General features: G+C 31.0%; 1 protein-coding gene across 1 annotated transcript in view; it reads right to left on the minus strand.

The window, feature by feature from the left end:
• Positions 1-2,807: 2,807 nt before the first annotated feature.
• LOC111705460 (3-hydroxyanthranilate 3,4-dioxygenase) overlaps positions 2,808-13,463 on the minus strand; it is a 29,448-nt gene continuing 18,792 nt past the window's right edge. Inside the window, exons 12-14 of the mRNA XM_023478015.1 lie at positions 4,417-4,523; positions 3,689-3,731; positions 2,808-3,008 (exon numbers count right to left, since the gene is read on the minus strand). Of these exons, the coding sequence (XP_023333783.1) occupies positions 2,924-3,008; positions 3,689-3,731; positions 4,417-4,523 (235 nt within the window). The 3' untranslated portion in view covers positions 2,808-2,923. The remainder of the gene's footprint in view (positions 3,009-3,688; positions 3,732-4,416; positions 4,524-13,463) is intronic.

Raw genomic sequence — 13,463 nt, forward strand, 5'->3', positions numbered from 1 at the left:
GTATCGTATTAATATTCCTAAAGTGTAAATATTTAGACTATTTTCACTAAATAGCATTCCACATTCCACACTAGTAAATAGCACTAATTATTGTACTAACAAATATTTCAGACAAGATTTTTAACATATATTTGTCTGGTAAACTCATCGGTTTACTCTTTTAAAGGGACAAATCAGGGAATTTATAAATTAGATCGGAATCTATTTTATATCTTTTAAAAGAAATTTGTAAAAATCCGTGTTCATAGAAAAATGTACTAAATTATTTTTAAAACTGAAAATATGTACGTGTAAAGGGAGATTAAAGGAAAATAGTTATCTTAAAGGAACTTTTTAATTTTTAATGAACCTTTAATTATAGAGCGAAATCCACAATTAGTAATGGGAAGTTTTCTCTTTTCTACAGGTCCAATGAAAGCTGAAAGCTAAACAATAATCTTTTTTAAGTGTATCGTTTTTAAGAATAGAAAAGTATTATTTTTGTATTTGTGCCTATCCTTGTTAACGATCTTTAACCTTTGTTAAACTATTAAGTTCTGAATAATTTTATCCTAAAAAAAAATAATGAAGACGTAATATTTGCAGATTTCCACTTTAATTTTTGGGTGGATTTTTTTATCTCTTTTAATTATTTATGAATTTTTATTAAATTTTGGAAAACAATAAATATTTTTTTATCAATTTTTTTAGAACTTAATTTTTTCCAAAAAAAAATATTTCGCGGACTTTCTTTTTCATATTTTATATTTTCATATTCAATTTCGAAGCTAACTAAATTGAAATTTGTGTGGAATTATTGCTAATCCCGTTTTTTACTCGCCCTCTGGCCTTTACATATGTAGATGTAAATTTTTTCTTCCAAAAGCTACAAAGCTTAATTTTCAGATTTCTTACATGTTAAACCCTAAATATGCCATACATCGAAAGATTTTATCAAATGTCGTCTTGACAATTTTTCAATGGGTGTCATACTTTTTTACGTAAATCTCAGTATTTGCAAAAATAAATAAATAGCCATGAATATGCTGGAACAGTTTTAAATTCAAAAACTAAATATCTGAAACATTCCATTATCAGAAAGTGAAGAATTCGATATTTGATGAATTCTTTTGATGTATTGCTTATTAAGGGTTTAACTGTATGTAAAAGCAATTATTACATAAATAAATATCACATGAAGATGAAATTACTGATCGAGTCACTTATTATCAAAGAAAAAAATAAAAAATAAATTGTTTTGGGCACAAAATTTGGAATTCGAAGTTTAACTAAAAATATAATTGTTTTTAAAATTTGAATAGGGATGGGCAATGTCAAGATTATTTTTACAGGAACTTTTAATGTTTTTAGGCTTTAAAAGGTATTACGACAATATGAGAAGGTTCCAACATTTTAAAACTTTATTCTGTAGAAGTTTACCAGACATACAAATTTGTTACCCTCGAAGAAAATATAAGGGTTTTATAAACGATCGTTTTCAGTTTGTTTTTGCTTAGGATAATAAATTTTGCATGTTTAATAATAGTAAACTTTTACAGAAGACAATTTCGAATCGTTGAACCCGTAAATCTTTTAAAAGTCGAAAAGTATTAAAAGTTTTCGTAAAAATAATCTAATACAGGGTTAACCACAAAGAATAGGAGTTAAGAACATATTAAAACTCTACAATCTTGAAATCGCATCCTTTGGGGTAACTTGTAACTTAATTAGTCACTGATTTAAAGTTCAAGGTTTTAAAGAACCCTAATGTGATGTCGGCTGATGCGATTTCGGCAAATGCGATGTCGGCCAATGCAGACAAATTTTACGACAATTCCAACCAACCATATATCAGGATCTGTTGGCCGAAGCAGAAATAAGCTTTTTGTCATTAAGATTTAGAATTTAAAATCCAACCATTACAGATATGTGGTTGAACCGTCTCTACATAGTTCATCGACTTCTTGCAATTCATTAAATCAGGTTAAATAGATCCCTATAATTTTTCGACTAAACTTTTTTTCAATGCACTTTCAATCATTTGTTTTTAAACCTGAAATACAGGGTTACCCACTAAAAATAAGATGGTTAAGTATTTAATATCTATTTTGTTTCGCTACTTAGCGATTTCCCTAAAGACCTAATGAAACTTTGTAAGTACCGAGTGGTATTTCTCTGGACAGGGTTGTAAGACTTCCTTCTCTCAACGCTCTCCATAACAAAAGGATGATAATAAGGTTCCGAACGTTTATTTCTCTGAGTCTTCAATCTAAATAATCTTTTATAAGCCCACAGAAAAAGAATTGAGTGATAAATCATACAAACACAGCAATAAATCCACTCAGGCATTAAAAAACTGTGGCAAGGAACCAATACATTACATTATACGATATCAACCATAACCGAACATAAATAAGCAAGATTCATATAAATATAAGCATAATTACCGCAGTGATCCTAGAATTTCACACGGTTTAATAATAGACGATCTTTACATGAAACACGAATATATACTAAGGTAGAATCTGCCCGCTTCCACGCAGAAAACTTGCGCATGCGTAGTCGGACTGGAAACAGCTTCTAAAACTAGTTTTTTACAATACGTTCTGTACAGATCTTCAGGGAGAACTCAGGAATTCACAGGGGCATCACATAGACTTTATGAACGCAGCATGGCTCGCGTAACATATTTATTTAGTAATTTAGTATGTAAATGGTTTACGAAAAAAGCTGGTTTTAGGAACTATATATATATATATATATATAAAAATAAATGCAGAAAATTCTGAGAAAAAATAAATTCGAAAATTTCAACTTTACGAAGATACAATATTTTATAGTATTTTTTTTCATATCATGATCAAACTTGATACCACACATAATGTCCAAGATTTTAAATGAACAAATTTGATAGTTTGAATAAAACGTTTAACAAATTTGAATTCTAAATTAGAGTTCCAAGGAGTTCAAGTTTGGTTTTCAACTGCTCTTGGACAAGCTCAGGATTTAGTATTTTGTGCCCTGGGTTCCTAGAAACAAATTATCATTATTATTATTGTTGTTCTTATATTAATATTTATATTTATTATGAATATATTGTTACTACAATCATGTTCACGGATAACTAGTAATATTATTATTATTATTATCCTCATCATCATCATCATCATCATCATCATCATCATCTTCGTCATCATCATCATCATCATCATCATCATCATCATCATCATCATCATCATCATCATCATCATCATTAAATTTCTTGCGCAACATTTTTTTCAGATTTTTATTGCTTCGAAAAAATAGTTTGACTTCCAAGAAAGACAAAAAACTTAATGGATTGGAAAATTTAGATGGATAAAGTAAAAAAAAATATTAAATCGTTAAACAAATTAAAGCATAATTCTCATTTATTTCAATACTATGCCTTCAGGGCTTCGCGTTCAACTTCTAATTCAATTGTGAACATTTTCTCTTTGCATAAAAAATTGCGTGGATGTTCAAAATTTAATTAAAATCATATTTGTTTGAGGTTAATTTTTGAAATTTTGATAATCCGTTCCCAGGGGCTTGGGGGCATTTAAAGTTACACACAAAATTTGGGCCCGATTAGGTCAGCCGTTTTGAAGTTTATTGGATACAAACAAACAAACAGACAAGCAAAGTATAAAGATGAACGAAGAGATTTATTATATAGATTAGTGATTACCTCAGAAGATTTCTCCAAAAATGTTTGTTAACTTTGACTGAGCCTGCAATCATTTTAGAATAAAAATGTTGAATTATTGATAAAAATTATCAAAGAAGTATAAAAAAGGATAATTATTAGTCATAGGTGCACAATGCACATGAAGCTCATTTTTTTCTGGACCAGAACACACACCCATTGTTTAACCCTATAACAATGGGGGGGGGGCGTGTTTTCCACCACAAACTGTTGTTTTTTCTTGACACTTAAAAATGGCTTACATCACACCGCTCAAACACGGTCAAGTGGCTAGTTGGGGTTTTAAACAAATCAAAAAGAGTCTATAACCTTTTTCTTCTTTAAAAAGCAATTGCAAATTTTTTTGGAAACACGTTTATCAAAAAAATAAAATATTTTTAACATTTTTCCGACGTACTTTTTGAACCTTTTTAAACCGTTTCCAGCACCAGATCTATTTTTTTAATGAGTTGGCCTCAAAAAGTTGGACTTTGGACAATTATCACATGACATGACATTAGAAAAAAAATAGCCCAATCGTTATAATAGAGTTAAAATTGACTTGACTTCTTGTGGCAGTTACAAATGTTATTTTACAAGATTTCAATCTTAAAAAAAAAGATGTGAAACGATCGGTCATCACTGCATAAAGTCATATCTGTCTGAATAAGAAACAATTTACAGGATTATTTACAACTACAAAAAATTGATTTTTAAAAGTTTTTTCTCACCTTTTAGTTTTGTGAGCTGTTGCTTTATCAGTTTTCTGTCTGAAAATTCTTCTGTTTGATCACGGGCAGAAAACCAGGCAAATTCTTCCAGAGCTGCAAGTTCATCTCTAAATAATGTTTAGGCAATTTATTGGTTTTTCTTGGGTAATTCAAATATGTGATTGAAAAGTTCTGTTTAGCATTAACGAATAGGTTGACCCTCGAAAAAAAAGACTAAACCGGTATCATATACGCCGAATCCAGAAATTACATACAGTCTTTCCATTCTACAGAAAACTGTAGAATAGGAAGACGACATTTAAGCAATACTGAAGTACATTCGATGTTACTACAAAGCGAATGGATTTATAAGTAAGTTATTAATTCACTTATTAAGTGAAATGGGTCCATTTACACTGGACAATTGCTGTGGCTCATGCTTATTGGTCTGTTTAAAGTTTTGAGATTAAAAGTCGACTTCATATTCCAGAGTTTTCTGGTTATCACTGTATAACTGAAAATAAAAGTAAGATTATTTGGAACAATATTAAAAGTTGGTCAAAATGGATGGTTCTTAGATCCCAGTATAAGTTTATTTTTTTTCAGCAATATATCTGGAAATCAGCATTTTCATAATCCCAAGGTGTATAAAGAATAATAATTTCACTTTCTGTATAATTTAAGAAGTAAAAATGTGTGAAAATATGTAACTAAGTAAAAATCTTGGCAAAAAAAAGCATATTAATCCGCAAAATTGAGTCATTATCAAATTATTATTATTGCAAATCAATATTTCTAAAATCAAATTTTATCTAGGTTTTGATTTGCATTTCATTTTTAAATTCTAAGTTGACTTTGAAATTATTTTTTAAAACACGTTTATAACTGCCAATTTTCCTATTGTACAATTTAATTTTATTTTGGATTAAAATTTAAATAGCAACTTTTCTTTTTGAAGTGATAATGAGTAGAACAAAAACAATTTTAAAATGCCTAATTTGCAACCAAATTAAAATGAGCTTCTCCTACTTCAGCGCAAGATTAAAAGTTATCTCAGGTATGATTGTTCGTGCAAATTGAGGTCTTTTTATATAATTTTGGGCAGGCAAGACAAAAAAAAATAACTAGAATGTCAGAGAACAAATAGTCTTGTGGAAATTTTTTCTAAACATCATAAAAAGTCAACATTTCTAACTAAAAACAATGCCTTTTATGCACAGTAGCATGCATTTAGACTATTTGCAATGTTAATATATTAAGACTTTTTATGTCAGGGTCACAGTGGTCGATCCAAGCGTTGCAAGCTCTTGAAACAAAATGAGAATTTTGCAAAATACTTCTTTTCAGAAGAAAGCTAATACTAAGTGCTTTACCGCGCGTTTTTAAATGTATATGTCTACAAAGAAGTCCAGTAGAATTAAAGTCCAAGGCGTTGCAAAGCTTGCGCACTACCTGTTTTGTGGCCAAACATCTTCCAGTTGATCAACGCCTGAAAACCAGACAAAATCTTCAACTCCATCCGGACTTATCGTTTCAAGATGGTGTATACAGTCGCCACGTGGAGAATTACAAATATAATTCGTGTTGGGAAAATGCGGGAAAGTAGAAACCGCTAAGGCGGGAAGAAGAAGTAAACCGCGAAAGGTGTTTAGAACTCTGGCTGAAATCATGATGGTTGTTGAAGGAGGGTATAGAAGGTTTATACCCAACCAGATTCTTTTGATTAATTAAACAGATTAAGACTCCGCGGTGTTTAAATAGTATTCAAGATTTTTTGAACGGTTTCCACAGCCTCCTTAATCTTCTCTCACCGAAATGTGTATTCGAAATTTACGAATTTTATTCTCGAAACTTCTAAAATGTTGATAGGAAATTTGTGTGTGATATCCATTAAGGTGTTCGTAAACAATGAAAGTGGCCATAGGCTGATATCGAGAGGAATTCGATAATGATCGCTACTCTACTAATTTTACTTCTATCAGATGTTGCCAGGGGCGTATACGAGAGCATTTGTGTAGGAAGGGGTACTTTTTGTAAAAAAAAATTCGTGCCCCCTTAAACCCCTTTTTTGAAAAAATAACCTTTTTAACTATGTAAACTATTCGACAATATACACACTTCCATATAACAAGCGTTAATAAATTATTTATGCAATTTTCTTAAGTGGACTCATCAGACACTTCCTCTTAATACTGTGGTGTAAGCTTTAAGGGGTGAAAAATAGAGATGGAAACGTTTCTTAAGAAATATATTTTCATTTACATTGATAAAAGCTTTTTAAATGAAACTTTTTTAGTTCATGGCAAAAGTAAGATTTTAAAGTATTTTTTATATGGGTGCCCCCCCAAGGCGGGGGGGCACGCGTAGGGGGGCCTGGATGTTTCGTCTTTATGGAGAAAATGGTTAAAAAAGCCAAGAGCTATAGCGTCCATAGAAATTCACGCGGGTTGAATTATTCCACTTAGATCGTAAATAATTTATTTAAATTTAAATTTACTAATTCAGATATAAAAACCTTCAATTTTCAAATTCAATTTAAAGGGAGTGACCGGCTATGTAAGGTAGTTGAACTGAGTATACAGTGTTGTAGAAAGCTTCTTTCGGAATCATTTGAGACATATTAAACTTTTAAAAGATCTGTAAATCCTGAGTTTGAGCGAAAATTCGATGTTTAAAACTCTAACAGAACACTGCATACTCACTTTAAATACTTTACATAGCCGATCACTCCCTTTAAAAAAATGTTTCCCGTTTTCACGTTTAGGAATGAAAAAAATAGACAAATAGTTAAATTTATTTTCACTTCAAGGCATAACTGGTTGCGTGGAAAGGAATTGAGTTGTTGCCACAAACTCAAATTTTCTAATCCTATCTTAGCAGCCTAATGGTGTAAACCTTAGATATTACAAACTTGGCTTATTTAAACAAACACAGTTCATAGTTTAAAATACGTAAGGTCTACTACATTGGGTTGCAACGATTTCTAGATAAGAAATTCCTGAGATTTCTTTAAACAAATACATGCAACTATTTTCCTGTTAGTTTAGCATTTCTAACAACATATGAAGAAAACAAATGTTTCACTTTAATTTTAGACTACATTCCCCTTAATGAAGATTTAATTCAAGATTTAGTAATTTTAATATGCTCTTCTGAATTAAGTATAAAAGAATAAATAAAAAAAGTTCCATCCGTTTTTGTAAAATTAATAAAAAAGATTTTAAATTTTGGAGATCAAACTTTTGTTTTAGATCTTTATTGTGATAATTAAGCGTACAGCAACATTGTTTACTAATTAAGCGTACAGCAAAAGTGTTTACTAATTAAGCGTACAGCAAAATTGTTTACTAATTAGGATGTATAGCAAAATTGTTTACTAATTAAGTGTACAGCAAAATTGTTTACTAATTAGGATGTATAGCAAAATTGTTTACTAATTAAGTGTACAGCAAAATTGTTTACTAATTAGGATGTATAGCAAAATTGTTTACTAATTAAGTGTATAGCAAAATTGTTTACTAATTAAGTGTATGGCAAAATTGTTTACTAATTAAGCGTACAGCAACATTGTTTACTAATTAAGCGTACAGCAACATTGTTTACTGTTTGAAAACTGCTGTACACATACTTTTTTGTACGTCATGACAAAACAAGATCTCGATGAAATTTGAAATAAGATAAGGTTGATGATGAATTTCAAAATGAAATAAAAATGCTATACTTGGCAAAGGTTTAGACGTCTGAACTGCAGTACAGGTAACGATTGCGCACGCCATCTTATGCAGGATAATTTTGTTTGATTTTGAAATGTAAAGAGTTAAAGTTAGGCCTGGGCATAAGTTTTACAAATAAGGCCAAAACTTTTGAATTCACAGCAAGTAATTGATTTATTTCCGGGGAAAAGACTAAAAGACCCCTGGTTAGGGTAGGGCAAATATCAGATAACGAAATGGAGGTAATCGAAAATTAACAGAAGAGTCCGTTAACAAACGTCAAAATCACTACTTAATACATCGTTAAGAAAAAAATTAACGGTTGAAAATGAAGGCAAACTTTCGTTCTTTTTTCTGCTAATGCTATGGCAAGGAACTCGAAAAAAAAATTTATGTGTTCTGTTGTTTTTAAATTTATCTATATGATGGAACTTTTAAAGATTTTGTTTTTGCAATTTGGTAACGGATCGTGTCGTAATCCAATTTAATTAACCATTAACGAATTGTTGTGGAAAATTTACAGTTTTGCAAACCGTTAACGCTTTTAATGCTTCAAAAAACCGTTAACGATTTGACAAACCATTATCAAAAATATTTGCCGTTAATTGACAAAACAACCGGTACTCTTCTGCAGTTAATGACGTTGATAAAATCGAGATCGTTAACTAATGGTAACTTTAAAAAAAGGGGAAAAAATGTATTGAAACGAACGTTCCATTCTTACCTTTAAAACTAACGGCTACCTGAAATATTTATTTTTAATGGTTGGAACTAACCGTTAATGAAAGGCTTACCTGACGTGTCCTAGCTCCTGTGTTCGGACCCTACCTTTATCCTAAACTAATTGTAATTTTTATACAAGGTGTCGACTCTAAAAACAGTAGTTGACGCCAAAACTTCAATTTTGAACCGATTTTCTTTTTGACAATAGATTTATTATTGAATCATGCGTAATGTATGTAGCAAATTGTTTAGTAAATCCTTTCACATGCAATTCAGTTGTTATCAGACAATGTTGCCAGAGTCTAGGGCTGGGTACGTTCCATCTTTTTCTAGCCGTTTCGTTGAAGTCAAACCTTATAGAAATCCAACGTGTAGAAACAGCTACGTATAGCAACAAGGCGTATTTTCCGGGAGAACATTTTTTATATTTTTGAAAAATTAAATAATTAGTGTAAAGTAGATATAATTTTCATAAAATCCTTTTATTTAAATGGTAAAACGGAATTTTATGAAATCATATAAGCATTACTAGAGAACCTTTTTTATACTTTTAAGAAATTTTTTTTTCTTCTAAAAATGAAACTGTAGATAGCATTTTTATAAAATATTTTATTGAATAGTAACACACAATATTATGTATAACCATATGCATATAATCATTCATTTATGTTGTTAGTACATAATAAAATCTGGGGGACCTTAAACACAATGAGAGCAGTTCAAATGTACATATTAAACTATTTTGCTCCTTAAATGTCTAGGGTATGTTAAAAGAATAGAAATTATGATAATAATAATGATAAGCTACAATGTTTTACAAAAACGTTTAATTTCTTAAAAATATAAAAAATGTTCTCCCGGAAAATACGCCTTGTTGCTATACGTAGCTGTTTCTATACGTTGGATTTCTATAAGGTTCGACTTCGTTTCGTTAACAGTTAGTTCCAACCATTAAAAAATAAAAATTCCAGTTAGCCATAAATTGTAAAGGTAAGAAAGGGAACGTTTGTTCCGTTAACGAAATTGTTGCCAGAGCCTTCGTTTTCAACCGATTCATGTTTTCTAGACAGTTATAAGCTAATAGTTTTTTATCTAATATTCTAATTATAAACCATGTAAGATTTATAAAACATATTCTTTTAATTTATTTTTTCTGTTATGAATATTTTCAAAAGAATTTTCAAAATTTCAATATAATTTGCTACGCAGGTTATTTTTTTATGTCCAAAAAAATAGGGTCAGAATTGAGGCTCTGGCATTAACTTCTACTTTTTTTTGGAGACACTCTGTAGTTACTTATAACTACATAGTACATATAGAATAGATATATAACTAGGCCCTTTTCTTTCATTTGTTTGTCTGATCATAACTCAGGAACCCCTGGACCAATTTGCCCCAAATTTTGATTTGGGGAATTCAGGAGACCCACAGAAATGTTTTTAGCTTGGTTTCGAGTTGAGTTGATTTGAGTGGGTCGACTTTAATCGCGAAAATTAAGTTTCCCGGTAAAATCGTTTGAGTACGGGTAAACGGAGTGACTATTTGTAACGCTGGGTTTCCATGTATAGTTTTTTTATTATTCTATTTATTGAATTTCGTTGCTGACCAATCTGGAAGCTTTCTTTTTGGTAAATCACATTAAAGTGAAATCAATCATGAATAATTTCAGTGGCGAATTTTCAACATTTCTTAAACTAAAAATATTAGAAGCAATTTTTTAAAATATATCTGGTCACGAACCTGCTTTGGGGTCATGTGAAAATCTACAATATCAAAATATGTCAGGCTGGTCGGTTTAGTCTCGTTTATGTTTACAAGGCCTTGAGGGCGCTTCGCGCCGATTTTCTTTTTCGGCTTTTAATTGTGGCTTTATCTGTGAGCATCTTCTCTTTTAAAATTTAAAAATTTGCAGATTTCATAATACTTTTTTTTGCAGATTTTCAAAATTTTACTAAAGTAAATAATATAAGATAAAAATATTTTAAGATTACATATTAAACGTCTGATTGGCCATAAACCTTCCCTGGGGCCACGTGAGGTTCCACACAAAATGTGGGCCTGATCAGTTCAGCCGTTTTGACGTTTATTGAACACAAACAAACAGACAACAAATTAGCTACAATTCAAATATATCTATATTGTCGGTGCGAGGGGGGGGGGGGGCATTTTTCAATTAAAGATTCAGAAACTATTTTAAAATTAAAATTTTTTTTCAGCACTATATTGTCCAATTATTATTACTAAAACTGTATTCTGTAGGTTTGAAATATATTTATATAATTGCAACTTGTGTTTGTGGTTTAGAGAGCCTTAGAACCTCCATCGACGATTCGCGATGTGTGTCAACAACTATGTTTATAAATGAATTTATTTGTTAAAATATGATGTTAAATTCATGCAAGATGCCAGACATTATTTTTTCTAGACTTTCTGAAATCATACAAGTTTAAACTTTGCACATAAACATTATTTGCTAAATTTAAACCGGATGTAAAATAGCGGTTACCTCGATTCACAACGGAATCCTTTTAACTTTTATGTGATCAATAATGTGGAAGAAATTGCTGTTTTTTTTTAGTTTTAAAAGCGCATATTTCTCACAATTTTGGAGATTTCAAAATGTCCAAAGTTACAGAATGTCCAAAGCAACAGAAAGCCCAAATAAAAAAATATCCAAAGTTACAAAATATCCTTAGTTACAAAATGTCCAAAGTTACAAAATGTCCAAAGTTACAAAATATCCTTAGTTACAAAATGTCCAAAGTTACAGAATATCCAAAGTTACAAAATGTCCAAAGTTACAATATATCCAAATTTCAAAGTTACAAAATGCCCAACTGTCCAATATTACAAAATTTTCAAAATTTTCTAAAAATGTCAAAATAATAAAATATTTGATTACAACTTAAAAACAAGTATTTTTATTTGTAAACAAAAGAGATTAAAAATCCCTACTTACTAAGATACTAAGATACAAAATACTTAGTATGCAAGTTACTAAGATACTAAGATACAAAATGTTTTATACTACATTTATTTATCAATTTAAGACATTTTCAGACATTGTAACTGATGCTTTGTTAGAAAGAAGAAGGTACAAGCAAGGAAAGAGCTTCTGTTCTGATCAAGTTCAGTTGTCATGTCGATAGTTAGTTAGTAAGTAAGGATTTTTAACCCCCACATAGATACAGACAGCTATGAAAAGTTGCATCAATGTTTAAGACCTTGTCAATAATGTTATAATAGACCAGGTCAATTGAACAAAAGAATCAAAAAGTTGTAACTTTGGATATTTCATAACCTTGGACATCTTGTAATTTTGGACATTTTGTAATTTTGGGCATTTTGTAATTTTGGGCATTTTATAATTTTGGGCATTTTGTAATTTTGGGCATTTTATATCTTTGGACAGTTTATAAATTTGGGCTTTTTGTTATCGTGGATGTTTTGTTATTTGGGTGTTTTGTTTTGGACGATTTGTAACATTGGGCGTTTTGTTTTTGGGTGGTATGTAATTTTGGGTGTTTTGTTATTGGACATTTTGTTTTTGGGCGTTTTGTATCCACTCCACAATTTCAACTTGTTTATTCTAGTGAGAAACACACAAGTTGCGTTTAGCGAGATGGCGCTATTAAAAAATAATCAATTTGTGGAACAAAAGTAGGGGAATAACTTCTTCAACTTTGCTCAGCCAGAGGTTTTTAGGTCGGGTACCTTTTATATTGGACATGTCTAATTTGAGGTTCACTTTTTAATTATGCCTATAACAGTTTTTTTAAAGAAATAAATTCCAAAAATAAATAATCTTTCAATAATCTTAATTATATATTGGAAAAATTGTAAAAGTCATAAAAACTTTTTCCCTTATTTTACATTTTTCGTGAAAAAAAAAAGATTCTCAAAATCATTCCTCCAAAATGAACAATCTATGAGGATTTTAAAGGATTTGCGTTCTTGGGAACAAAAATTGTTGTGATCTGAACAATCAAAGATAATCCTTACTTTGTCTTTTTGACGTAAATAAGTTATAGTTAAATAATCATAAGTAGAGTTTTATACAACCTTATTATTATTAAGAACATGAGTAAATACATTACTAATCACATTAATATTACTAGGCTGAAGGAGATGTCTGATCCCTTGGACGGGATTCCGAGAATCCCTTGATAAGATCATCTAGATGATACCGGGCTTGATAGAGGAGGCATAGATCATCATCAAGAGTATCAGGATACTCTTCACATGCCGGAGTAGATCAGCTCGGAGCCTATCCTTCTGAGCTATGGAGTTCCTCAGGAGCCTACGTTCCAGGTCCAAGGACCTTGTCAGGTCGCAGACAGTCCCCACACTCTGTAGAAGATGAGGGAACGGTTCATACTCGTCCTCAGAGCTGAGGCTAGTCTCATCCGTATCTACGGGGGACACATCCTCGTCCAGGTCCGGACACGGGGATTCACATCCCCCGTGCTCATAGACAGACCGTTGTGGATCTCCTCCATCAATATGTCGTACAGCAGGAACATCAAGCAGAGGAGGATCACCAGCATGCAGGGTACTGGCAGGAGCACCAGAATCTCGGGTTGCAGGTTCCTCAGGTATCTCCGACATCGAGATATACGGCTCCTCAAAGTA

The sequence above is a fragment of the Eurytemora carolleeae genome, unplaced genomic scaffold, assembly GCF_000591075.1.
Source record: "Eurytemora carolleeae unplaced genomic scaffold, Eaff_2.0 scaffold227, whole genome shotgun sequence".
Classification (NCBI taxonomy): domain Eukaryota; kingdom Metazoa; phylum Arthropoda; class Copepoda; order Calanoida; family Temoridae; genus Eurytemora; species Eurytemora carolleeae.